A 26579-nucleotide genomic window follows, 5' to 3' on the forward strand; every position below is an offset into this window, starting at 1 on the left:
AACTTGTTGGGAGAAAAAAACGCACATTAAAATTACTGGCCCAAAAATCAAAATGATGCGGAGGCGGACACTTGCACTCTTTGAAATTTGCACTAAAAGTATTAAAACCCTATTTGGACGTTACAGAGGCTACGGAGGTGACTACATGGAGAAAAAATGCTAGGTGGATTTTAACTAACTCGAGGGGAGGGTATCCTATCTTTAATAATGTAACATTAAATTTCTAGTCTTCTAAAATGTAAATTTCTACTTCTAATGTAAATCATAGTCATCTCAATATCAAGTTGAGAGGGAATACAAGAGAGTTTTAATCACCATTCCCTGATTTCGGTTAAGTTCTTATGACATGTTTGAAATTTACATTTAAAGTTTGAAATTAACATTTGAGAAAATAAAAGTTACAGTACTAAATATTTGAAACGTACCCCCCGAGCTAGCTCTCAAAGACTATCACGTAATTACGCCGAGTCTGCCATTACCTTGAGCTGGTGGACATCCAGAAGATGGACGAGGGAGCCTTTCCCCCTGCCTCCGTTACGTACACACTCTATACTGGAGCGGTCACCAGGCCTCGGCTTTTATAGCGGAGAGGAAAGTTCCAGGAAACTCTGGACCAAGGCTCTGTCCCACTCCCAATTCTTATTAGTTAATTTATTAAATATGAGAAATTTTTGATTGGTCGATAAATAAATGTACAAGAATTTTCACTGCCAACGTCTTCAGTTGGTGGGAAGATATAGAAGTGTTGATAACTTTTGTACATCAAAAACAAACAATAAATATTCCAGTTTAGGAAACCTTAACACACAACATTAATTTAAATTTTAATAGTTCATCTTCACCTCAGAGGGCGCAACATAAGTTGATAGCAGTGACATCTGTCGAGAAATATTCCACGCTATTTCCAAAATGAGTTTCAGATTTCATGACCTAGATGGCCTTCTACAAGGCGCTAGTTTTAAATGCACGGGGGGGGGGGTGAAGGGGGTGTATCTACGGTGCAGAAACCATGGCATGGATCTATTATGTTCTACCGCTTTTCCCACACCAGTGGGTGCGAGATGTGTCGCACATGTGCTTTTGACTCTGTTTTGCGATATGATGCTCTTCCCGGCGCCAAGCCTACGTGATGGGATGTAATCACTATTGCGTGTTGGTAGTGTTGCCTAAATATGAAGAGGAAAATTCTGGAACAAACACAAACACCCAGTCCCCGAGCGTGAACTAAGACCAAGTACAATATTATCAGACCTGAATGCATACAGTGGCGGCTCGTGATCAATTCCGCCAGTGGGGCCCGATATAGAGTCTCCGCACATTAAGAAGAGTCAATAATGTATAATATGAGTCAAAACAGACTGAATTCATTCACTATTTGTTCAGTTCATACGGAGAAAACTGGTGAAATGCCCAACTTCACGAACAGAGTCATTGAAATGTTTGCCAGTTAGAAGAACAGGCGTGCTCAACCGCTGTATAAATGCCATTTGGTGAGTTAAATTCTGTTTTCATTATTAACTATTTAGTGTATATATTTAGGCCGATATATTTCGCTATATGTACTCTCTTTTGGAGTTTTTTGTGGTACGGTATAGATACCCATGTTTCTAAAATACCTGCCTCAATCCCATTTCCAGTTTCGACTGATAGTACGGTAGTTGCCTGCCATTATAATAGAAACTTTTCAAATGTTATCTGTCTGGAAGTAGGAAACGGGGTCTGCCATTGTAGCGAAAACTCCCCAAATCGATTATAACCGCGCAGTAAACAATGGGGCCTGCAATTTTAATGTAAACTTACCAACTCGATTGCGAATGGCAGTAGGCAAGTAAGCCTGCCGTTATCATCACAAATCCGTAACAAACACTTTACATTGGAAACAACGTATGGGGACCTCTCCATGCTGTTTCTCTGAAAACGCTAAGAGACAAGCTATTTTAAAACAATATTATTTACTGCATGTACAGTATTTACTTCAATATTCGTAAACAGTGCACAATACCGTAGCGAAACACGAGTACATTTGCTAGTATGGCAATAAGTTTAAGACTTAGCGGAGTAATCACAACAACTCTGTAAAAGGTAGGCCTAATTTTCACAAACCTACAATTCAGTACAAGTGTTTGCTAACATACCGAAGCACATTGCATGTGATATATTTCTAGTTGAAAGTAGGAGTTCTTATACATGGGAAGCAAAATATTAAAACGTTACTTTCTTTAAATAAAGTGCATTTTATGTAATGTCTGTGATATAAATGATATAAATATCGATGTAAAAGTGTTTAATTTGTTTCTTCGACATGGCCTCCAATATGAACCGGAGCGATAAATATCTTCTCTCCTCCTCACCGTGTCGAAAGTGGATTATTATTATTATTATTATTATTATTTTTAATGTGTACAACTTTGGCATTTTGGATATTCGTTGCACAAAATCCACATGCTAAAATTTTGTCACGGTATTTTTGGAGTCGGTTTACTACTGTTCTCCTGTATGTGTTGAAGAATGAGTCACTCTGCTGTGAACTTACTCCCTGGCAAGGAGTCACCTAGGCGCCTCTGCGAAGTAATTTGCACGTTACTGCTCATCGGAGGAATCGAACCCAATCCTGGGCCTAAGTTTGAGGTACATAAAATATTCCCTGTATCAATGTATCTTGTATCAAGTAATAGCCTGATGGTGGAATTCTGCAACACATATTGATTTATGATTTCTCAAAATAATCGAGCATTGCTCATTAGGCTTATTGTTCCAGATTGTTGTAAATAACATTACACACTTGTATGATGATGCTCTTATTCAGCTGCTTCAAAATTCCCACGAGGACTCCATCTTGTCCCGGTGCCTTTTCCTCCCTTGCGAAGGTTTATTGCTCTTATAACCTTTCCCTTGAGTATACCAGCGCCAGATTCAGAATTGCTGTCATATACCGCGCCATGGCTTATATTGAGCAAGAAGATTGTCTGTGTGACTTGTCGATCCTCTAACCTCCGTTCTGACATTGAAGTATCGTCATCTTTCTCCCTCCCCCTTATCCAGCTCCTGCTGGGCTGGGATTATGTCAGTGTATTCCAGGGACCTCCTTAACTTTTACAGTATTGCCGCGCTTTTACTCTCCCTCATTTTAAAACTCCCCGTCATTTACAACATATTTTTGTTGGTCCTCTCTGTGTCCCAATGCCCGCAATGAACTAAAATATTTAAATTTACGTTTGCGACATTTTATGCATCCCGCTATTTACACCGCGTCAGTCTGTTCGCGACGGGTAAATGGAGTAAAATGGTGTCGCAACCAACCTGTAACGCTTCTACTAACCACGGCATGATGACAAAACTAGACAGCACAAATGTTACGACAACGCTCTGGCAAAACTAGGGGAAGATTCGCAAACCTCATGACAACTCAGACGAGGGGGTTGCCTACCCAACAAATTATTACTTAATTATTTTATTAACATGAATTTCTTTTTGAGCTGGCGGTCTATGTGAAATTAGTGTGGACGAAAAACAGACACAATAACCAGGCAACCAGTGCACGACATATGGATGGAAGGTCGACGCTATTATGGTGGACAGAAAGGCATGTTTCGGAAAATGAGCGTAAAGCGGCGAATATTCTTGGCTTTGAACATTTAAGTGCATCGAATGGCTGGGGAATGAAACGCAGTTAGTGACGGGACTACGGAAGAGAAGATTGCAGGAGCTGACCCCCAATTACGAACAGGGGAACAATTGTAATTTAAACGGAATTGGGCTGTTTTTCAAAGTGCTGCCCGGCAAGACCTTGGCATTCAAAGGGAAGTCTCACAGTGATATGAGAGACTCCACCACTTTTTGATAGGGAAATCGAAAAAGCCTCGTCGCTTCATGAGTGTGCGATCATTAAGAACTGCCTACGATGCCAGTCACAGTTTGGACGACATCGGACCTTTTTCGACAGCAGTTAGTGGCTTTCGATTCAAAAATGGGTGCGCAAAATAGGAAGGCCCTTCTTTTCATCGACAGTGGTCCTTCACATCCTGTGGATGTTCATTTAAGGAACATGCAGTTAGAATTTCTGCCTGTCAACTGCACACGTAAGCTGCGGCCTATGGATATAGACATTAGACACCTCTTTAAGTCATTGTATAGGAAGAACCTGGTGCAGCATATTTTATTCCTTATTTTAAGTTTCAGCCTTGGATGCGTTTCACTTTATTGCAAAGTTATGAAGCAGACGACAGTTTCAACTCTTGCCTCCCATTGAAAGAAGAAGAAGTAGGCCTGCTTGCTGAGGTATGGAGAATGCTGCGGTCAAACTGTACTGATGAGGACTTTCTTTCGTGTGGATGATTCTGTGATAACTGCAGAGGAAAGAAGTGTGGGGGCACAGTGAAGATATGCCTACCAGCACTGACGCAAGTGCTGCAGTGAACACTTTACGTAGGCATCTGCCTTCTGTCCAGGGGCGTGAACATAATTTTAATATCCTTTATGAATTTGAAAAACAAATAGAGTACATTAGAGCTAAGAAGAGTAAACTGAAATAATTTCTGGTCTATTTCGGTAGCAAGCAGTGTTTGTGTAGTTTTCCATCTGGAATAAGTATGAGTTAGTATTGTTAATAGGTACAGTAGTAGTAATTAAAATATTTCATGAAGTGAGAATATTTATTGCCTGATTATGTTGAAATTCTAGGAAATATACCCAGATTAAAATGATATACTCTACTACACTACATTCTGGTGGTCAGTGGATGAGTGGAATTACAAAGGCAGTGTAGTGTTAACAGTTAATTTACACTGGACCTTTACTTGAGCAGGCTTAAGATTAAAACACCGTAAATTAATATTTTGCCTTTGTGTAACGTTTACAGTATAGAAGTTGTTAGCTACTTTCCTCACGTTTACACCAGTATTCTATCTTCACATTTCGATTTAAGCGTGCCTTTTTTCAACTTAATTTTCCTGTATATTTTCGTATCTTTGGTTTTGTAACTAGTATTTTAATATTCTTAACCTCCCGCCTATTTTCCATTGTTTTCAGAATTTCCACAGTCACCTGTTCCTTTGTCTTATTAATGGAGTCGGGTGCGAGGTGTCCTTGTGCAGCAATTTTTGGTATATTTCACATCTTCCGTCTGACTTTTTCAAATTCGGGGGAAATTTGGCTTTTTACTGGAAATAACTGATAAGATCTTTGTAACTTTGATTTTGATTTCATCATCCTTCACTAAATGTGTGTCTACATTCTTGTTGATGCCACTAGAGTTTATCAGTCATTTAACACTGTTCTACTTGTACCAACAACTCGCGTGTGATGTATTCTAACAGAGAGGAATCTGTTCTGAAATCTTATATTAACCAAGGTAAGGTCTATATCGAAATATGGATGCAATTTTAACGACGGAATAATTGGTGGCTAATCTGTAAGCCTAAATTTCTCCTCTGTTACCTCTTTCTTATATCCATAACTCACACCGGCATATTTTATTGAGGGGCATTTGACTTTCCAATACATTCACTTGGTATTTATATATTTGTCGTCATCCGGCTGTCCTCAGTTTTAATCCATTTTCTATTAATTTCAACTTACTTTACTGAATTATTTTCTTCCTTAATTACCGTATGTATGCGAGTGCTAATCCCGAAAGCTTGACACTGTTTCCTTTGAGGAAATATTCTAAGCTATGCAAATGTATAACTTTCGGCCCCGGAAAATATCGTAATATGGATGCAATTTTAACGACGGTGCACACCTTCGTTTCGGGATAATTGGTGGCTAATCTGTAAGTCTTATCACAAATCAGAAAGCACAATCGCCTTTCATTTTGGAGAGATTTACAACTTTGGTCCTATGACTTTTTATCGTATTTCTATTCCTTATACGTTAAATAGAGCTGTATTTCTCGATTTCAAATTAATTTTGTACTTTCACACGTATATGTTAACATTAATTTGGCCCACTTATAGGAAAGATAGAATCATGACATTCGGCACGCACATTGGCATGACCAGTGGCAATGTGATAGCCAAATTTTATGTTTCTATCTGTCACATGAGTATCACAAATATAAAGTAGTATTCGAAAACTGTACAAAATTTCACACACAATGATTCTAACTCAATCTAATCCATAAATATAAGAGATACGAGAAGATGTCATTGGACCAACCATGTAAAACACTGAAAGAGGCGTCTGATGGTGAGGTCCGTTTGCAGATATGTCGCAGAGTTTCAAAGCAGTAACCCTCGAAATAAAGGTCTGCACTTCTAGAGTGTGTCTGTACATTGACAATTTTGGCGACATTTCTGTACAGTTATCCGTTTCAGGTGTAATAATAACAACCATCTGCATAATGTTTTGGTTTAGTTTCCTGAAAGTCCTAATTTTAACCCTCCTCGCCCAAAATTCTCATTGCGGCATAATCTGCCAGACGAACAAGAAAACAGAAAATTGGCAAAATTATAGGTTTTAGCCTGTAACGGACAGAACATTTCCAAGAGCTTTACATTTTTAACTTTTTCCCCAAAGAATATCGAAATATGGAGGCAATTTTAATGATGGTGCAGATCTTCGTGAAGTCCTATCACATAAGGGAAGGCACAATCTCCGTTCAATTTGGAGTGAACTACAACCTTGGTCTTATGACTTTTTGTTGTATCTGTATCCCTTTTACGTTTGATTTTTGTCTATTTCTCGATGTTAAGTTAATTTGGACTTTTCACATGCATAATTCAAAATTTCAATCACTTATAAGAAAGATAGAATCTTCAAACCCTACAAGAAAATTGGCCCACCCAGTAGCCATATGTGAGCCAAATGCTATGTATGTAGCTGTCACATAATTATCTGAAAAGTAATGCAATGTGAGATAATCTTACAAAAATTGTACCCTATTCAACGTTTCTAACTCAATCTGACCCATGAATAGATCAGATATCATACGACCAGCCTTTTAGGCCGCTAAATCTGACGTCTTACGGTACAATCCTTTGTCGATATGACGTACCGTTTTGCAGCAGTCAATCTGTAAATGAAGGTCTGCAATATTTTAAGCATGCATATACTTTCGTATGTCGACCTATATATATTCACTGATGTCGTGTTGTAGCGATCGAGAAAGGGTGTGTCTGCTATTGTAATCAGTACTCCCCACACCGACTTTGACTGGCAGTAGGAATGGGGTCCTTCCCCAACATCTGTGTAACTGGCATTAGTAAGGAAGGCCTACCATTGTAATGAATAATTCATTCTCGATTTGACTTGCAGAAGGCAAGGGAGCATGCATTGTTGTTTAAAAGTCCCCTACTCGATTGTTTTAGGCTGTAGGCAAGGGTACCCGCCCTTATAAACAAATTTATCCATCTAAAATGTGACTGGTATTAGGCATAGTGGCCTGCTATTTTGATGGAAACTCACCAACTTGGTGTGACTGGTAGTAAGCTGGCTGGCTGTAGGAAAAGGGGCCTGTCATTATAATTATAACTGCACAACTCAATTTCGACTGGTAGCAGGGAAGTTGCCAAACATCCTAATGAAAACTGTAATCTGTCTGGAAGTAGGAAAGAGGGCCTGCCATTGTAACGAAAACTCCCAAATCGATTGTGACAGCGCAGTAGGCGATGGGGACTGCAATTATAATGAAAACTTCCACACTCGATTGTGAATGGCAGTAGTCAAGTGAGCCTGCCGTTATCATCACAAATCCGTAACAAGCACTTTACATTGGAAACAACGTATTGGGAACCTCCCTGTGCTGTTTCTCGGATAACGGTGAGAGACATGCCATTTTAAAACAATCTTATTTACTGTATGCACAGTATTTACTTCGATATTGGAATACAATGTAGAATACCGTAGCGAAGCACGGGTACATTTGCTAGTCTGGAATAAGTACGAGTTAGTATTGTTAATAAGTACAGTAGTAGTAATTAACATATTTCATGAAGAGAGAATATTTATTGCCTGATAGAAAATTATGTTGAAATTCTAAGAAATATACACAGATTAACACTTGAACTGCCACATTTTGGTTTAACGCAGATGCTATCTCGGCGCACTTAGCTGAGGATTTTGAGCCACTTCACGCACAATTTGACGTTTGTCTTGTACTGATAACTTTAAGGGGCGGCCACTTCTTGATCTGTTTTGTTGTCTTTGTTCTTTTGTACCTGTACACAATATTTTTAACAGTTGTAACAGTTCTGCCAATTATTTCACTTATTATGTCCTTAAAAGATTTGACTTTTTTAAAATAGTCACACTAAAATCTCTTCCTTTCTTCCACGGTTGTTTCATTTTCCTTCCCATTGCTGGCCGAACACGGAAACAGTGCTGAATATTACCTTCCAACGTATCAGCACACACACACACTGAGCCCAAGTTGCGGCAGATAGCACGATGTCACGAAGATATTGTTTACTAGATCAAAACTTGTTTGGCGTGTAATGACGCACGCCGTTGTATTGCTGTTCCATTTGCAAAAAGCGTGAATCTCAGACTGCGTACCGTATTCAACCCACTGATGTACTTGACTGTCCTAGATATCTGCATACGAGTAATTTCAGTAGAATTGTAGTGAAGATAAGGTATAATATATTAGATAGTATCTAGGCAGTTATATTCGTGTTTTTCTTCGTGTACGGCAATCCTTTCGCTACTTAAGCATTTAAATAAACTCAGTGTAGTGTACCGGTAGTGTAGATACATTGTAGTATAGATACAGTACATTTAGATAGTGCCGTATCTGACCTGCTATATTCGTGTGTTATCTTTCGTGTGTATTAGACCATAATACTAATAATAATTTGTCTAAGCATTTAGCTTCGTTGGTAATCTCTGAGTACAGTAGTTCTTGCAAGTTTCATTTCTGTTTGTGCTTAGTAGTGACATATGGTACCGGTGTTGTAATTAGGGTACGTCTGAAAGTAGTTTGAAATTACTATAGTGTACTGTACAGTAGTATACAAGTAATATCCTATTAGAATTTAGTGTGCTTATTTTATTATTGTAAAATATTTGTGTAGTACTGGTGTAGTAGATGTATCCGTAGAAACTCGTACTAAAATACTGTTGTTGTAATTACGATAGGCTTAATTGCAGTTTGGAATTGTATAGTTCTTGCGTATTACTTTCTATATTCAGTAATTAACAGCAGTTTTCATCCTGTTAGGGGTTGTAGGATACAAAATAGAGCACGACTAAGTAGTATTGTAGTGTAGTCGTATATTAATTACTTTAATGTGCGATCTTTGAGTACTATCCCAGACAAAATATCCCTCCGTTCATTTATTTTTTTGCAAATAAGTTATTTTATTTTTAATTTCATTTTTTCCGTAAAGAATGGCTAAGGAGCGCGAGTGTACGAACTGTGGGTGTGGCGCGGCATTGACGGTTATGAGGGTGGAGTTGGAAAGTTTGAGGGAGATAATTAGGATTCTCACAGAAGACAGGAAGGAAGATAGGACTCCCTCAAACAATGTACAAGTTACAGTAGGTGTACAAGTGCGAGGGGAAGCAAAGGGGGGAGTTGTAGAATTCAGGTGGTCTAATGTTCTAAGGGGAAGGAGATTGCAGGCTAAGGGCTCTATTCAGGATCAGAATTCAGGACAGGTGTCTGTGCGAAATCGGTACGAGTCACTCCAGGTAGAACAACAGAGGGAAGATGAGGGACAGGGAACTGTAGGTGAGATGTGTGGAAGTAAGAGGAAGGGAAAAGGTAGGAAAGGGAAATGTAGAGTAGAGGATAGGAAAATACAGGTCGAACAGGAACATGGGAAGGAGAAAAGGGATAAGGAAGTAGCTTCTGCAGCTATCAGGAAAGATAGGGCTGACCAGGAGTGGAGGGGATCAAATGAGGTGAGTAGGGTTGAGGTTCTGGTCATGGGGGATTCCATCGTTAGACACGTGGGGAAAGTGTGTGGGGGAAAGGGAACCAGGGTAGAATGTTATCCAGGAATTAGGTTGAGGCAGATGTTGAGGAAAGTAGAAGAGAGGGAGGAGGGGAAGGAGAAGGTGGTAGTGTTTCACGATGGTACCAACAACGTAAGGCAAGCTGATATAAGTACCAACATAGTTGGAGATGTTTGGGATCTGGTAAATGCAGCACGGGTGAAGTTTAAGAAAGCGGAGATTGTTATTAGTGGAATACTGTGTAGGAGGGATACTGACTGGAGGGTGATTGGGGATTTAAATGAGACTATGGAGTGGGTATGTGGGAAACTGGGAGTGAAATTTCTAGATCATAATGAGTGGGTAGGAGATAGGGATCTGCGCTCAGATGGCCTTCATTTAAACCGCAGTGGTACGTATAAGTTAGGAAATTTGTTTGGAAGGGTAATAGGGAGGTACATTCAGGGAAACGGGATGGCCTAGGGAGCGGTGATAAGGGAACAGGGAACTGGAAATCAAGTAGGGATGAGATAAAATTGTTAGTGTTGAACTGTAGAAGTATTGTAAAGAAAGGAATAGAATTAAATAATTTAATAGATATATATTTACCAGATATTGTAATAGGAGTTGAATCATGGCTGAGAAATGATATAATGGATGCAGAAATTTTCTCACCACACTGGAGTGTGTATCGTAGAGATAGGATAGGAATGGTGGGAGGGGGAGTGTTCATTCTGGTGAAAGAAGAATTTGTAAGGTACGAAAAAGTTAAAGATGAGACACATGAAATTCTAGGTGTAAGGCTCATTTCTAAAGATAATAGGCAACTTGATATATTTGGAGTGTACAGATCGGGAAAGGGTAGCACTGACGCGGATTTGGAATTATTTGATAGGATAGTCAGCTATGTGGGAAACGACATGGAAAGAAATGTGATTGTAGCGGGAGATCTGAATTTGCCAGATGTCAATTGGGAAGGAAATGCGAACGACAGGAAGTATGACCAAAAAATGGCAAATAAGTTAATATGGGAAGGACAGCTGATTCAGAAAGTGATGGAACCAACCAGAGGGAAAAATATCCTGGATGTGGTGCTGATAAAACCAGATGAGCTCTATAGGGGAACTGAAGTAATAGATGGTATTAGTGATCATGAAGCTGTTTTTGTGGTAGTTAAAAATAAATGCGATAGAAAGGAAGGTCTTAAAAGTAGGACTGTTAGGCAGTACCATATGGCTGATAAAGCAGGTATGAGGCAGTTTCTAAAAAGTAACTATGATCGGTGGAAAACGGTAAATAAAAATTTAAACAGACTCTGGGATGGGTTTAAAGAAATTGTTGAGGAATGTTTGATCAAGTATGCTATAATTATGATAACATTGCTTTTACTGACGTTTTTGTAATGACCTATGTTGGCTTCAGTTAGGAAAATCACAAAGTCAGTCTTTCTGAGAATCCCGTAGCGAAGCACGGGCACATCAGTAGTAAACTAATAAAGCTAAGAATATGTTCGCGTTTATCCCCCCAAACCCACTCCTCGCAGAAGAGAACAAACTTGAAAGCTTGCGCAAATTTTGCGAAATGAAATGAATAAAAGTATGTGTAAGGAGCGATGTTAACATTTGGCAATGATTATAAACTAGACGGCCTGCAGTAAATATTGTCTTAATTTCAAAATATTGTCAACCATACTAAAAATGAGTCTGGCGGGTTTTTTCTCTCGCTGTCGCCATCGGGACGTGTGTGTAGAATATTTCTTGCGTCATGAATATTCTCCTCCTCTGCGAACCATGTGACCTTGCCGCGGTGGGGAGGCTTGCGTGTCCCAATGATGCAGATAGCCGAGCCGCAGGTGCAACCATATCGGATGGGTATCTGTTGAGAGACCAGACTAACGAATGGTTCATCGAAAGGGGGGTAGCAGCCTTTCGGTAGTTGCAAGGGCGGCAGTCTAGATGTGTGACTGATACGGCCTTGTAATAATACTCAACATAGATTAGCTGTGTTGCTACTGCTACACGGCTGAAAGCAACGGGAACTAAGCCGTAATTAACTCCCGAGGACATGCAGCTCTCTCTGTATGAATGATGTACTGATGATGGCTTCCTCCCGGGTAAAATATTCCGGAGGTAAACTAGTCCCCCATTCGGATCTCCGGGTGGGGACTACGCGAGAGGGGGCGATCATCAGGAGGATGGATATTGACATTCTGCGAGTCGGAGCGTGGAATGTTAGAAGTTTGAATCGTTGTGGTAGGTTAGAGAATCTGAAAAGGGAGATGGATAGGCTAAAGTTAGATGTAGTTGGTATAAGTGAAGTACGTTGGCAGGAAGAACAAGATTTTTGGTCAGGCGACTACCGAATTATCAACATAAAATCAAACAGGGAAAATGCAGGAGTTGGTTTAATAATGAATAAGAAAATAGGGCAGCAGGTAAGCTACTACGACCAGAATAGTGAAAGAATTATTGTCGTCAAATAGACACCAAACCAATGCCCACCACAATAGTGCAGGTCTCTATGCCTACTAGTTCAGCGGATGATGAAGAAATCGAAAGAATATATGAGGAGATAGAAGATTTAATACAATATGTAAAAGGTGACGAGAATCTAATTGTGATGGGAGACTGGAATGCAGTGGTAGGCCAAGGAAGTGAAGGTAGTACAGTAGGAGAATTTGGATTGGGACAAAGGAACGAAAGAGGAAGTCGGCTGGTTGAATTCTGCACTGATCATAATTTAGTCCTTGCCAGTACTTGGTTCAAACACCACAAACGACGGCTGTATACGTGGACGAGACCTGGAGACACTGGAAGGTATAAAATAGACTTCATTATGATTAGACAGAGATTCAGAAACCAGGTGCTGGATGCAAAACTTCTCCAGGAGCAGACGTGGACTCTGACCACAACTTGTTGGTCATGAAATGCCATCTGAAGTTGAAGAAATTGAAGAAAGGAAAGAATGCAAAAAGATGGGATCTAGACAAGTTGAAAGAAAAGAGTGTGAGGGATTGTTTCAAGGAACATGTTGCACAAGGACTAAATGAAAAGGCTGAAGGAAACACTATAGAGGAAGAGTGGAGAGTCATGAAAAATGAAGTCAGTAGGGCTGCTGAAGAAATGTTAGGAAGGAAGAAAAGATCAACTAAGAATCAGTGGATAACTGAGGAGATACTAGACCTGATTGGTGAACGACGAAAATACAAGAATGCTAGAAATGAAGAGGGCAGAAAAGAATACAGGCGATTAAAGAATCAAGTGGATAGAAAGTGCAAGGTAGCTAAGGAAGAATGGCTGAAGGAGAAGTGCAAGGATGTCGAAGGTTGTATGGTTGTAGGAAAGGTAGATGCTGCATACAGGAAAATCAAGGAAACCTTTGGAGAAAGGAAATATAGGTGTATGAATATTAAGAGCTCAGATGGAAAGCCACTTCTAGGGAAAGAAGACAACGCAGAAAGATGGCAGGAGCATATCCAACAGTTGTATCAAGGTAAAGATGTAGATAATTTGGTTCTGGAACATGAAGAGGCTGTTGATGCTGATGAAATGGAAGACCCAATTTTGAGGTCAGAGTTTGACAGAGCTGTGAGTGACCTCAATAGGAAGAAGGCACCTGGAATTGATGAGATTCCCTCTGAATTACTGACTGCCTTAGGAACAACCAGCATGGCAATGTTATTTCATTTAGTGTGCAAGATGTATGAGACAGGAGAAGTTCCATCCGATTTTCGGCAGAATGTTGTTGTACCTATTCCCAATAAAGCCGGTGCTGACAGGTGTGAAAACTACCACACCATTAATTTAGTATCTCATGCCTGCAAAATTTTAACACGTATTATTTACAGAAGAATGGAAAAACAAGTTCAAGCTGAGTTGGGAGAAGATCAATTTGGCTTCAGAAGAAATGTAGGAACACGTGAAGCAATCCTGACTTTACGTCTGATCTTAGAGGATCGAATCAAGAAGGACAAGCCCACGTACATGGCATTCGTAGATCTAGAAAAGGCATTCGATAATGGTGATTGGACGAAGCTATTTATGATTCTGAAGATGATAGGGATCAGATACCGAGAACGGAGAATTATCTACAATCTGTATAAAAATCAGTCTGCAGTGATCAGAATCGAGGGCTTTGAAAAAGAAGCACCAATCCAGAAAGGAGTGAGGCAAGGCTGCATTTTTACCCCTCTCCTTTTCAATGTTTACATAGAATAGGCAATAAAGGAAATCAAAGAGAAATTTGGAAAGGGAATCACAGTCCAAGGAGAGGAAATCAAAACCTTGAGATTTGTCGATGATATTGTTATTTTATCTGAGACTGCAGAAGATCTCGAGAAGTTGCTGAATGGTATGGATGAAGTCTTTGGTAGGGAGTACAAGATGAAAATAAATAAGTCCAAAACAAAAGTAATGGAGTGCAGTCGAACGAAGGCAGGTGATGTAGGAAATATTAGATTAGGAAATGAAGTCTTAAAGGAAGTGGATGAATATTGTTACTTGGGTAGTAAAATAACTAACGATGGCAGAAGTAAGGAGGACATAAAATGCAGACTAGCACAATCAAGGAAGAGCTTTCATAAGAAAAGAAATTTGCTCACTTCAAATATTGATACAGGAATTAGAAAGGTGTTTTTGAAGACTTTCGTGTGGAGCGTGGCATTGTATGGAAGTGAAACATGGACGATAACTAGCTCAGAACGAAAGAGAATAGAAGCTTCTGAAATGTGGTGTTACGGAAGAATGCTGAAGGTGAGATGGATAGATCGAATCACGAATTAAGAGATACTGAATCGAATTGGCGAGAGGAGATCGAATTGGCGAGAGGAGATCGATTTGGCTTAATTTGACGAGAAGAAGAGATAGAATGATAGGACACATCTTAAGACACCCAGGACGTGTTCAGTTGGTTTTTGAAGGAAGTGTAGGTGGTAAGAACGGTAGGGGTAGACCATGGTATGAATATGACAAGCAGATTAGAGCAGATGTAGGATGCAATAGTTACGTAGAAATGAAAAGGTTAGTACAGGATAGGGTGGCATGGAAGCTGCAGCAAACCAGTCTATGGACTGATGACTCAAACAACAACAACATAAATATTCTATTGTGCACGCAATTCTTAATTCTGAAATGAATAGATGGAATAGATCTGTGGTTTGGGTGCATTTTGAAAACTTTCAGCTAAATGTCTAGTGTGTAAAAATTAGTTCAAGTGCAAAACCAACACTTCCAATTTAAGAGATCATTTGAAACGGAATCATTTTACAGTGCTTCCAGAAAGTGTCAATACTAGGATAACGAAAAATAATATTTTTCTCCCTTGAAGAAACTCAAGTCGAATATGTGTATTCCCGTATATTTGTACGCGGAGTTTCCTTCTCTATTATAGATCCTCTTTGGGCCAGACATAGCAGGACATTACACCAAGTGCTCTTATTTTGGCGTATTACAATAATCCCATCATATTATTGGCTTTAAATTCTTCACTACACATAAGGTATACTTCACATTTCACGCATTGTTTTTGTCTTGTTTTCCTTCGCTACTGGTTTAACTTCTCCTTTTTTTGCATTTCTACTGTCTTTTGTTAGCTGTTCTCCTCCAATGAGGGTGCGTACTTCTATTGTTTTCAATGACATTACTTCCAGTATTTGTCAGGTTAGGTTTTTGTCCACCCGTTTTTACCAACCTGGTTCTGTATCTATCACCATTACATCAGTCTGTTCTTCTGCTGTTCTACATCTATAGCCATCTCCCATCCCTTAATATATACCTCATATGTCGTTCAATGTCCATTAATCCTCTCTACCTTAAATGTTGACCCGGACTTGTTCGTCTTGTAAAAAGTAGCTGAGGTGGGTCACTCTAGCGTGAAGATTAGCACCCTGTGTCCTTGTGTGTTTCCTATACCGGTATATCCTGAGCATTATATTTGTAATTCAAGGGGAGTGTGACGCGTCGCTGCAATCCATCTTGCAACAATAACATAAGGACTCGGCAAGTTTGAGTCCTCTAGCCTCTCACACTCCAACTCCAAGCAGGTAACCTACAAGAGGTGCCCCCGTTAAGCCGAGCAACCCAGTGGAAAGTTCGGGTAACCAATCCCAGCGGAAAGCTGGGTCGGCGAGCCGATCAGTGCGGGAAGATCACCAATCCGTCAATGAAGCAGGCGTGGTGATTATGCTTCACATCCTTTAAGTCAAAAGACAATGAGTGACATTAAGGTGAAATTCCTACATTCCGGAGGTAAAATAGCCCCACAATCGGATCTCCGTGTGGTTGCTACTTTGATGTCTCATGAAAGAGAAACAACCATAGGAAAAATCCAAACCTACCAGCTTTGCACGTACAACTGTCGTTCTCTATTAGGCAATGACAGGTTAGAAGAGCTCGAAGATGAACTGAGAAAGATCAGCTGGAGCGTAATCGGTCTATCTGAAGTACGCCGTAAAGGTGAAGGGTGTTACCTTGTGAATTCTGATAATCGATTCTATTACTGTGGTGAACCTGAAGGAGGGCTTAATGGAGTAGGATTCCTAATCAATCAATATCTCGTAAACAAGGTCTCTGTATTGGAAGGTACTTCAGGTAGAATTGCGCGATTAGTTCTAAAACTCTCTAAGAGATACGAAATGCACATTGTGCAAGTATATGCCCCCACATCAAGCCATTCAAACAAGGAGTTAGAATCCTTTTATGAGAGTCTACATGAAACCTGTGAGAAGGGAAGTGACTGTCACTTTCAGATAGTAATGGGTGACTTCAATGCGAAGGTTGGAACCTGTAAGACTGGTGAAACTGTTATTGGAATCTGTGTGGTAGACGAGAGAAATGAGAGAGGGGAGTGATTGGTCCAGTTTGCCGAACACACCAACATGCGTATAATGAATACATTCCTTAAGAAACACCCAGGGCGTAAATGGACATGGAGAAGTCCCAATTTTGAATACACCAATGAGATCGATTTTGTTTTCTGTAACATCCCTCAAATCATTAAAGATATATCAGTCCTCAACAGATTCAATACTGGTAGTGACCACCGATTAGTAAGGGCTAGAGCCGAGTTAAACATTAAGGAACATCGACTTAAACTAGTGCGGTAGAAAAAGAAACAAATAAATCTTAAACGTTTAGAAGAAAATTAAGAGAAATTCCATCAAGCCCTTCAACAAAGCCTACATGAAACTGGTGAAGATTTGGTAAAAATGCTAATGGATACGGCTGAAGTAATTGGAGGGTTCATAAAGAATAACACTCGGGATAAGAAACTCAGAGATGATACCAGGAACCTGCTAAAGAAGAAGAGAGAAATGAAAATTCAGTCCGACTGTGACAAAATACAGTACTCTGAGCTGTGCAAAACCTTAAGAAAGAGAATTAAAACCGACTTAAAGAAATTCAATGAAGATACCTAATCTAAGAACTTGCTTATCTGAAAAATGAAGTTTGAAGTCTACTAAAAGGAGGCTACAGATCGGGAAGAAGCAATAAATTGCATTAGATGGAGACAACGGCCGAATTACCGATAGGGAAGAACTTCTTGAGTTCATCAGAAACTTTTAAAGCAAGTTGTACGAGAAGGCTGATGATAACCTGTCTTTGCCTGACTTATCCAACATTTCCCAAGTCCAGAAAGTTCTCCCATCTGAGATCAGATATGCTATAAACAGTATGAAAAAGGAATCAGTCGCAGGTAGCGATAACCTTTCAGTTAGCGTTCTCAAACTTGCTGGTGATGAAACTTTAAGACACTTGGCAAAAATATTCACGTCTTGTCTACGCAATGCATTCATCCCTCCGTCTTGGAACAGAGCAATGATAATTCTCCTGCACAAAAAAAGGGAACATACATAACATCAGAAACTATCGTCCTATTACCTTGCTTTCTGTCCTTTACAAGGTTTACGCCAAGGTACTTACAAATAGAATCAGTTCAACGCTTGATTTTGCCCAACCAATTGAACAAGCAGGTTTCCGCCGAGGTTTTGAAACAATCGACCACATACTCACCCTTCGTGAAGTTATCAGCAGAAGTAATGAATATCAAATGCCGCTCTGTATAGCCTTTGTGGACTTTGAAAAGGCTTTTGACTCGGTGAGCCACGCTGCTGTTATGCAAGCCTTAGCTGAACACGGCGTCGATATTGCCTACATAAGAGTACCCCAACATATCTACGAAACCTCTTCAGCCTTCGTGAACGTTAATGTGCCAACCACGGATTTTCCAATTCAAAGAGGTGTAAAGCAAGGCGACCCCATTTCTCCCAAGTTGTTCTCAGCAGTATTAGAAATGGCCATGTCAAAAATCAACTGGCAAAGTACAGGTATCAAAATCAATGGGAAAAGGCTAAACAATTTTAGGTTTGCAGACGACATTACACTTTTAGCCAACGGCATCGATGAACTACAAACTCTAATACAAGATCTTGTCTCAGCCTGTCAAAAAGTGGGACTATCCATGAACCTTTCTAAAACCAAAGCAATACCGTACTCAACAAATGGGCCCCAACAGGAAAGCTGCATGTGGGAAACTCCACATTACAACACGTCAGTGAGTATGTTGGGCAGCTTGTGAACATGAAATGGGACTTAAGACCGGAAATCCTCCGACGTATCAAACTAGGATGGCAAGCCTACGGAAGAAATTCTTCAATCTTCAAATCCAACATGCCAACCCACCTAAAGAAGATAGCCTTTGAACAGAGTGTTCTTCCTGTACTGACTTACGGTTGTGAAACCTGGACTTTGAGCGAGTTTGTTAAGCTAAAACTCAGAACAACCCAAAGAGCTATGGAACGGCTTATGCTAGGCTTCACGAAGAAAGACAGGAAGAGAGCAGACTATATCAGGTCAGTCACAAAGGTCAGTGACATTTTAGAAAGGGTGTTTACCCTAAAATGGCAGTGAGCAGGCTATGTTGCTCGGAGAACTGATTTTAGGTGGACAAAGCTTGTGCTTGAGTGGAGTCAGAAAGATCATCTGAGACCTATGGGAAGACCACCGGACAGATGGGATAAAGACATCCGGAAGATTACTGGGATCAATTGGCAGAACATCGCTCAAGACCGTCCCAGGTGGGGAGACCCCATGAAAACCTACCTTGCTTCGGACTTAAAGAGGCCACATCATGGGCGCCCATATGACAGCTCGTACGGAGGGGCCGAGACCTGGGGTTACGTAGTATTTTTAATATTTTGGAAGATAAATGACGACTTGTATTCTGCGGTACAATAACCCACGGTATCCCCTGCCTGTTGGTGGGGGACGGTACTACAACTTCTACGTAATACTGATTTTAAAACCATTTTCTTGAAAGGAAAACACCTGACTACATTATTGTTTTGCCCTTCACTGAGAGCTAGTGGGGGGGGGGGGGCACGGCCCCACCCTGCCCCCGGGTATGGGCGCCCTTGGGCCACATCGTAAAAAGATTGAATATGGCTGAAATGATAGTGATATAACTAATTCTATTACAAACGGTTGTACATGCGCTACCTTTACTAGTGAACTATTTCGTGTGCATTGGAACCACTTTTTATGTCAATGCACTCACTTCGTACCTCAATTTGCAAGTCCTTGTCCATCAAGCAATTATGAAATTCTCATCTGTGTACACATTTATAGGAGTTTGGTGTGAGCGTAGCAATCGTACGTTTCTTTATAAATATTGTACCTGGGTGACATAACAATCCCACAACCATTTCAAGGAGGAGAAGAAGAAGTGGCGTATTCTTCGGAGTTGTCAGAGGAAATAAATCCTTTATAAATTCAGCCTGTTCTACAAAAAAAAAAAAAAAAAAAAAAGGTAAACTCGTGTCCTCATACCGAGGTGGTGCAGCCCTTTTCAGGCACACCCCCATTGGAGGTGAACTGCATGTACCATTTCAACCACATACCAGCTCTCCTGCCATTCTTTAATTTCTGGCAGTACCGGGAATCGAACCCGGGCCCCCGTGGACGGCAGCTAATAACACTAACCGTTACGCTCCGGAGGTGGCAGCCTGTTATACTGAATCATTTATATCAAATTTGTTCTTCAAGCGTTTAAGTGATTAAACTACGTTCAAATATCCGGTTTTGTTTCGAAGTGGTAGGTATGCGGTTGTACAGCTTATTCCGTTAGTTGTGTTACAGATTTTCTTCATTGAGGAATTGTGATTTCTATCATTTTGCACTGTGTCCGCAACCCCTAACATATTGCCGGTAATGTTCAAGATCCAATAATTTACTTTTGAAAAGATTTCAATTGTGAACCGTAATAAGTTAATACTAATCTTTCTCAGTTTCAGCATTCTAGCCTACATCTTTTTTATATGTAATAATAATATTTAATAATTTAATATTTAATTTATTTTTAATTTTCTTCAATTTCATTTTTACTTAAGCATTAATGTATACCCGTATAACTAGCCCCCTCATTGTAAACTCGTAGGCTTTTGCGTTACAATTGCCAGCAAGTCTAACCCTCGTATATTGTAGCAATATTTATGATATAGGCCCTATTTCAATTTAGTGGAATGAGGATTTTTTCTGAAGAGCTATTCAGATGAAGAAATGCAGATGGTAGTTTCAGAAAGAAATGACAAGATGTAGTGTATAATTTTAATTATTGTGTTGATGTGTTGTTTACTTCTGTGTGCAATTTAAATGTGCCGCTGTGAATGTTCAGTATTTCTTTACACTGTAGGCTGCGAATCATGGTATAAGGTTATGAAATGTGGAGAGTTGTTTTGTTTAGGTTTTCCACGTGCCTGTTGCATATGTCAAAATTGTTGTGTAATACATCGGGCGCAAATTATTCTTGTATTCCTTTGGGATGTCCCAGTTCTGACTATACATCTCAAACAGTGGTAAAATCCCATTGGCTTGTTCAGTTCTCTTTCCAATTTCTTAAACTGTTTTCCCATCTTCTGAAATACTCTTCCCGAATACTTGAAGCTTTCCACAACTTCTAATGGTCTTCCATTTACTTCTCTATTACCTCTCGTCACCACTACTATCGTACACTTCTCCACACTTATTTATATTCCATATTTCTCTATCTTGTGATTCCATACAGTAACATGTTCTTGTACTTCCATTTCACCTTATCCCCATATTACAATGTCATCTGCAAAGAGCAAGGCGTTTGCCGGCTTGGCTCCCATTTTTTGTTGTATACTCTTGTGGATTTCATCCATGACTGTAATGAAGTGTAGAGGGGATAATACACATCCTTGTTGAGTCCTCCTCCTACTCTGAACCAGTTTCTTTTGTCCTATCGTAGTCTTCACACATTATCTACTCATATTTCATTTTTGGCTAACTGCTTCTTCTCCTCTCCCTGTCATCTTTTTATCACTGCATCCAAGACCACTTGCAGAGCTACACGGTCATATGCCTCCTTAATATATATAAATGTCATCACTAAATCCCGCCAAAACTCATATTTCTTCTGCATAATGTTCTTTAGTTTCAACGGATTGAAAAACTTAAAAAAAATATGTTTGCACTTGCTGCCTCTGTGGATCAGCGGTAGAGTGTCGGCCTGCGGATCCCAAGATAGCGGGTTCAAACCCGGCTGAGGTAGTCGGATTTTTGAAGGGCGGAAAAAAGTCCATTCGACACTCCATGTCGTACGATGTCGGCATGTAAAAGATCTCTGGTGACACATTTGGTGTTTACCCGACAAAATTCATTAAATCTCAGCCACAGACGCCCAAGAGAGTTTCGGTTTACTCGGTCTGCCATCTAGTGGAGGGCTAGAGTAAAACGGAACGTCGAAATTGACGAGCAGACAGCCAGATGGCGTCATCTTGAAATGTCTGCACATGGTAGCTGAGGCCATACGATTATTATTATTATTATTATTATTATTATTATTATTATTATTATTATTATTATGTTTGCACTGAGTGTGGAGTACAGCACGGTATGGAAGTGAAACATGGATAATAACTGGTGCCAAGATAAACAGAGTTGAAGCCTTTGAAATGCCGTGTTATCGGAAGTTGTTGAAGATCAGATAGGTAGAACATTTCTCAAATAAAGATATAGTGAATCAGCTTGACAAGAAGAGAACATTTTGTGAGAATATGATTCTAGGAGGGTAGAATTTGATAGAACAAATCTCAAGGTACTGTGAACTTGTTCTGTTAGTTTTGAAGCGAGTGCAGAGGATACACATGGTACAAAGATTCCAAGATATGGACCCGGTGATTAGAGTGATATGCAAATGGAATAGTCTCTGAATTTTCAAGAAATTTAGTGCATTTTGATCACAATTAATGTACATTGGATTTTTAAAAGGAAGAGTCATCTTACTGTGTTTTCAGTTCCATATAAAAGTGTATGTTATGTAGCTATGAGTATGATATAAGGTGTCGTGTAAATCTAGGGGTCCTTTGACTATGATCTTGATACCGACAGATATGTTAAATTAGATATCCTATGGAAGTGATCACTGTATTAGAAGTCATATAAAATTGGAGGTCCTTGGCTATGATCGTAGTATCAGTCATAGAAAATTTGAGGTCCTATAGGTATGATCATGACATCAACAGTCATGTAAAATTTCGGGTCTTTTTGGTATGATCCTAATATTGACAGTCATGTAAAATTACAAGCTTGTTGCTTAGTCTGTTGACAAATAACCTAAGTAGCAATGACTGCAATAAGGTAATATATTTATCTGGCCTGTGTTTCAGTGTAAGGTCATTGGAAAGAATCAGCAACCCCAGTACCTTCCAACTACTTCAATTGCAGTGTGAAATGGACCTAGAAGTTAAGATCAAAGAGGAACCAGCCTGGCTTGAAGAAACAACAAATGCATCACTTGTAAGTCTCATTCCAGATAATTTTATAAAGATCAGAATTTAACCCTTAGTAGTTGAATAAGTTTGGCAGGGGCAACATTTACTATGTGCTTACCCAACATTAACACCAGCAGTCACCATTTGCTGCATGGGCATCTAGGTGTAGTACGACTCTGTTTTGTTTCTTTGTCTGGAAATATGCCACAACGCACTACACAAAGCTGCCAACTCTTAGGAACTACAATCCACAGTATTGGTGTTCATCTGTGGGTCAAACTAGTGACAGAAACATTGTTCGTGGGACAAGGAAGGGCCGCCGAGTGGACAGTTGGCCTTTAGTATTTACTAGGGAGATGGCAGTGCATTCTATGTTTGATGGTGGCATGAAGCTAGTTGAATCAATCTTGAGGGCTTGATATTGAAGGAGCCTTGGTATTATTTTCAAAATGCTATTATTCAAGGCGTCGACCTATGAAGATCTTTTGCCCCTCCTTTGCACCATATTTTGTGAACCTGTGTGTATTTGAAAATGGTGGAAGTGTAAAATGTTGAATGTGAGGAAATGAACATTAAGGATGACACAAACACCCAGTCTCCAGGCCAGGGATATTGATAATTTTCAATTAAAAACCCCTGACCTGCCGGGAATCGAACCCGGGGCCGCCGGGTGACAGAGCTGACCCGTTGCCTCTTAAACCGCGGGGCCGGACAAGGAGCCTTGGTTAGGTCAAGCTAGTGGCAAAGTTGTGAATAGCAGTGTCTCAGGATTGAGGCTTCAGAGCATTTCATGTGTTAAGCATCCATTGACTGACTGTCTGTTGTTAACTGATTTCCTCTGTTGGCTATTGAAATGGATTTCAGGAGGGTGTGTGGTTATGTATTGATTCTGCATGGTTTGGTAATGGAATCCTTGTGGGACTGACATAATTCCGATCATTTCAGCCAATTGCAGTGCCAGTAGTTGCTGAAGTGATGGAAAATGGTGGGTGCTAGATTGAATTAGGTTATGGCCAGTATGTCCATGGCTCTCATGGAGAAAATTTGAACTTCTTTACAATGACACTAATGTTGGTGAGCACGTAGTATAATTCTGCCTTGGAAACTTACTGTGAGTATAGCTCGTCTAAAGAAAAACACCCTGATGAAGGCGGAGATGCAGTAGAAAATTTAGGAAAAGATGTAAGATATTTTCATCTTCTTTTCTTGCTCTATCTGTTGCTACTCTAATTACAGTCCATTGCAATTGTCTGAGTGTGTGGCTTTCAGTTCAGTGGCCCTTCGTCTCATAGCTCAGAGGCTAAACTGATGCTAATTTCATGTCGGCGAGTGTGATTCAGGTTCGGTCTAGAGGTATTTGAAGAAGCTGAATTATCTCAGCACATGTCTGTAGTTTTACTGGCAAGAAAGTGAATTCCTGCACATCATTCTTGCACCTCAGAGTCTTTGAAAACTTTGAATGTTGGAAGACAGAAGTTCAATGAATAACTGTGACTTGACAGTGATAATCTATTGCAAACACTGTGAACTGCTAATTTACAGGTGAGATATTGCCCAATAGTTGCTTCAAGCTAAAATTCTGCAATTAATAAGCGCTATTCTCAGAATAACTGTTTACTTCCTGAGTTCTGAGTTACAGGCTCTACAGAAGAGAATGGTGTCTGAACATATCCAAGATGTGAGTGTACTGCTGTTCAAGACCTCTTCCTTTGATATTTCTTGTTATGTTCTGTGTTAGACTTGAACCTGGTATATGAGCGCAGTCCTGATCAAGAACTCTAGGTTTAATATTTGTAATAACACTACTGTGTCAAACTTGTACATATATGAAAATTATGTTAAAGAAATGTATGCCAATATTGGAAACTGGTATTGAGTGTGTTCAGGTTGGGGTTGGATTAATCTGTACTTTTTATTGTCAGTATTGAAATTACGTTGGTTTAGGGGTTACACATCTTCTATTTTTCCCCTGTGATTATAATAGAAGACGGTTGGCCCATTGTACACTACTGCACCACCATTAGCACCACATGTTAAAAATTATACTCCTATCATAATTAGTGTAGAAGAAGTTAAATCACAAGTCTGTCGTCACTGTTTTTGAGACTGGATACACCAGTCTGCTAAACAAAATATAAACACAGGTGTGATTACTCTGTTTTACCCTTACAACCACAATGTGCTGGCAGATATGTATGTTAAGGAAAGAGCAAATTTGCTTATGGCATACGAGAGGTAAAATGGCTAAAAATCTAAATGTGCGTTCTCACAAAATAAGTACTTTGCTCAGACATTGAATTCATTTAAAAAGGCAGAATGGTGATTATCACATTTTATTCTTCAAATACAGGTCAAACTGTATGTTGAATGATTCTGAGAAAATTCTCTTTAAATCTTTAGCTGCAAAAGTTGACTTCTGTTGACTTACTTCACTATAGAATTTGTTACGGTAATCGACTTTTGTCGATTTTGTACTTTCCTGCTTTAGTTTCCGCTTGCTTCTTTAATAAAGGTGCATTTAAGGATACATATATATATATAGTCATGTATTGACTATGTACTAAGCATTGTTTGAAAACATTGCCGCCAACACTGGACGTATGTTTATTTGTTATCTTTCACCTGCCTGCCCGTCAACATTCCTGTCAGCTGTCTCACCAATAGCAGGCTTCACTCAGCTGCTGTGAGCGCGCGGAACAACATTTGTAATGACAGTGAAGAAATCTTCAATCTTTTAGTGGCTGATTATGATTCAGACTGTTCAGTAAATTTGGACAATGAAACAAGTGATGATGTGCATAGTGATTGTTCGGAAGAAAGTGCCAACAAGGCAGATCATCATTTTGTATCGGTCTGGTGGGCAAAGTTTCGAATTTTGATGACCCATACAAGGCAGTTCTTCTGTTTAAGTCACGTTCAGTGTTTGAGCATACAGCAATGGAAACAAACAGATATGCTTAGCAGTGTTTAGATAAATCATTTGATTTTCCTCCTCTTTCGAGGTATAATCGATGGAATGAATGCACAATAGAAGATATTCAGGCAATGGTGGCTATTAATATTGGGATGGGATTGTGGCGTAAATCAACATTACAGGCTGACTTTTCTGAACAATATTGGCTTACTGCTATGCCTAATTTTGGCCAAGTGATGTCGCAAGACAAGTACTGCCTTCTTTGAAGCTTTATACATTTCGATAACAATGAAAACCGCATTGCTAAGGGGTCACCTGGTTATGATCCATTATTCTGATAAGACCTGTCATTTTTATTGTAGAAAATTCATACCTGAAGCGTGCTTTACCTGGAAAATGCTTATCAGTTGATGAGTCTATGCTGAAGTTTATGGGAAGGCTGTGGTGTAAGCAATGCCTTCCTTCAAAGCCACTGACAAAATGGGGTGTAAATTTGTGGTCACTATGTGACAGTAAAAGAGGTTACCTTTGTAAGTTTCAGACTAATGTATTAAAGGACAGTGAAGAGTCAGTGCCTGGGGAAACTTTGGGAGAGAAAGTGGTAAGAAGCCTGACAGAGGGTTTTGATAATACTGGCAGAATTGTGTATGTGGTCAAATTTTTTTCAATACCAGTGCTTTTCACCCAGCTTTCTGAGAAGAACATAGGTGCCTAAGGGACAGTGAGATGTAACTGCAGAGTACTATCTCATGAGAAGAAAACCCCAAAAATGAAGAAAAGGCAAAAACCTAAGTTCTGGCATCTTCCATCCAAAGAAATGCTAGTGTGCACATGGTAAGATACTGGCTGGGTAAACATGTTATCAACCGTTCACACATCTGAGATTGTGAAGATTCAAAAGAGTTGAAAAAAAGGTGAGAGTGGCTACGTAACTGTTGATAAACCCAAGTTAATTGTGAACGGTGTTGATAAATTTAATCTACCGAAAACTGTGCATTT

The 26579-nt window shown here is 39.7% G+C and overlaps 1 protein-coding gene across 1 annotated transcript in view; it reads left to right on the forward strand.

The window, feature by feature from the left end:
- The first annotated feature begins 20062 nt into the window (after positions 1-20062).
- Positions 20063-26579, forward strand: part of LOC137503217 (uncharacterized) — a 40658-nt gene continuing 34141 nt past the window's right edge. Inside the window, exons 1-2 of the mRNA XM_068230748.1 lie at positions 20063-20078; positions 22562-22691. Coding sequence (XP_068086849.1) covers positions 22626-22691 — 66 coding nt within the window. The 5' untranslated portion in view covers positions 20063-20078; positions 22562-22625. The remainder of the gene's footprint in view (positions 20079-22561; positions 22692-26579) is intronic.

Source organism: Anabrus simplex, chromosome X (genome assembly GCF_040414725.1).
Source record: "Anabrus simplex isolate iqAnaSimp1 chromosome X, ASM4041472v1, whole genome shotgun sequence".
NCBI classification, from domain to species: Eukaryota; Metazoa; Arthropoda; class Insecta; order Orthoptera; family Tettigoniidae; genus Anabrus; species Anabrus simplex.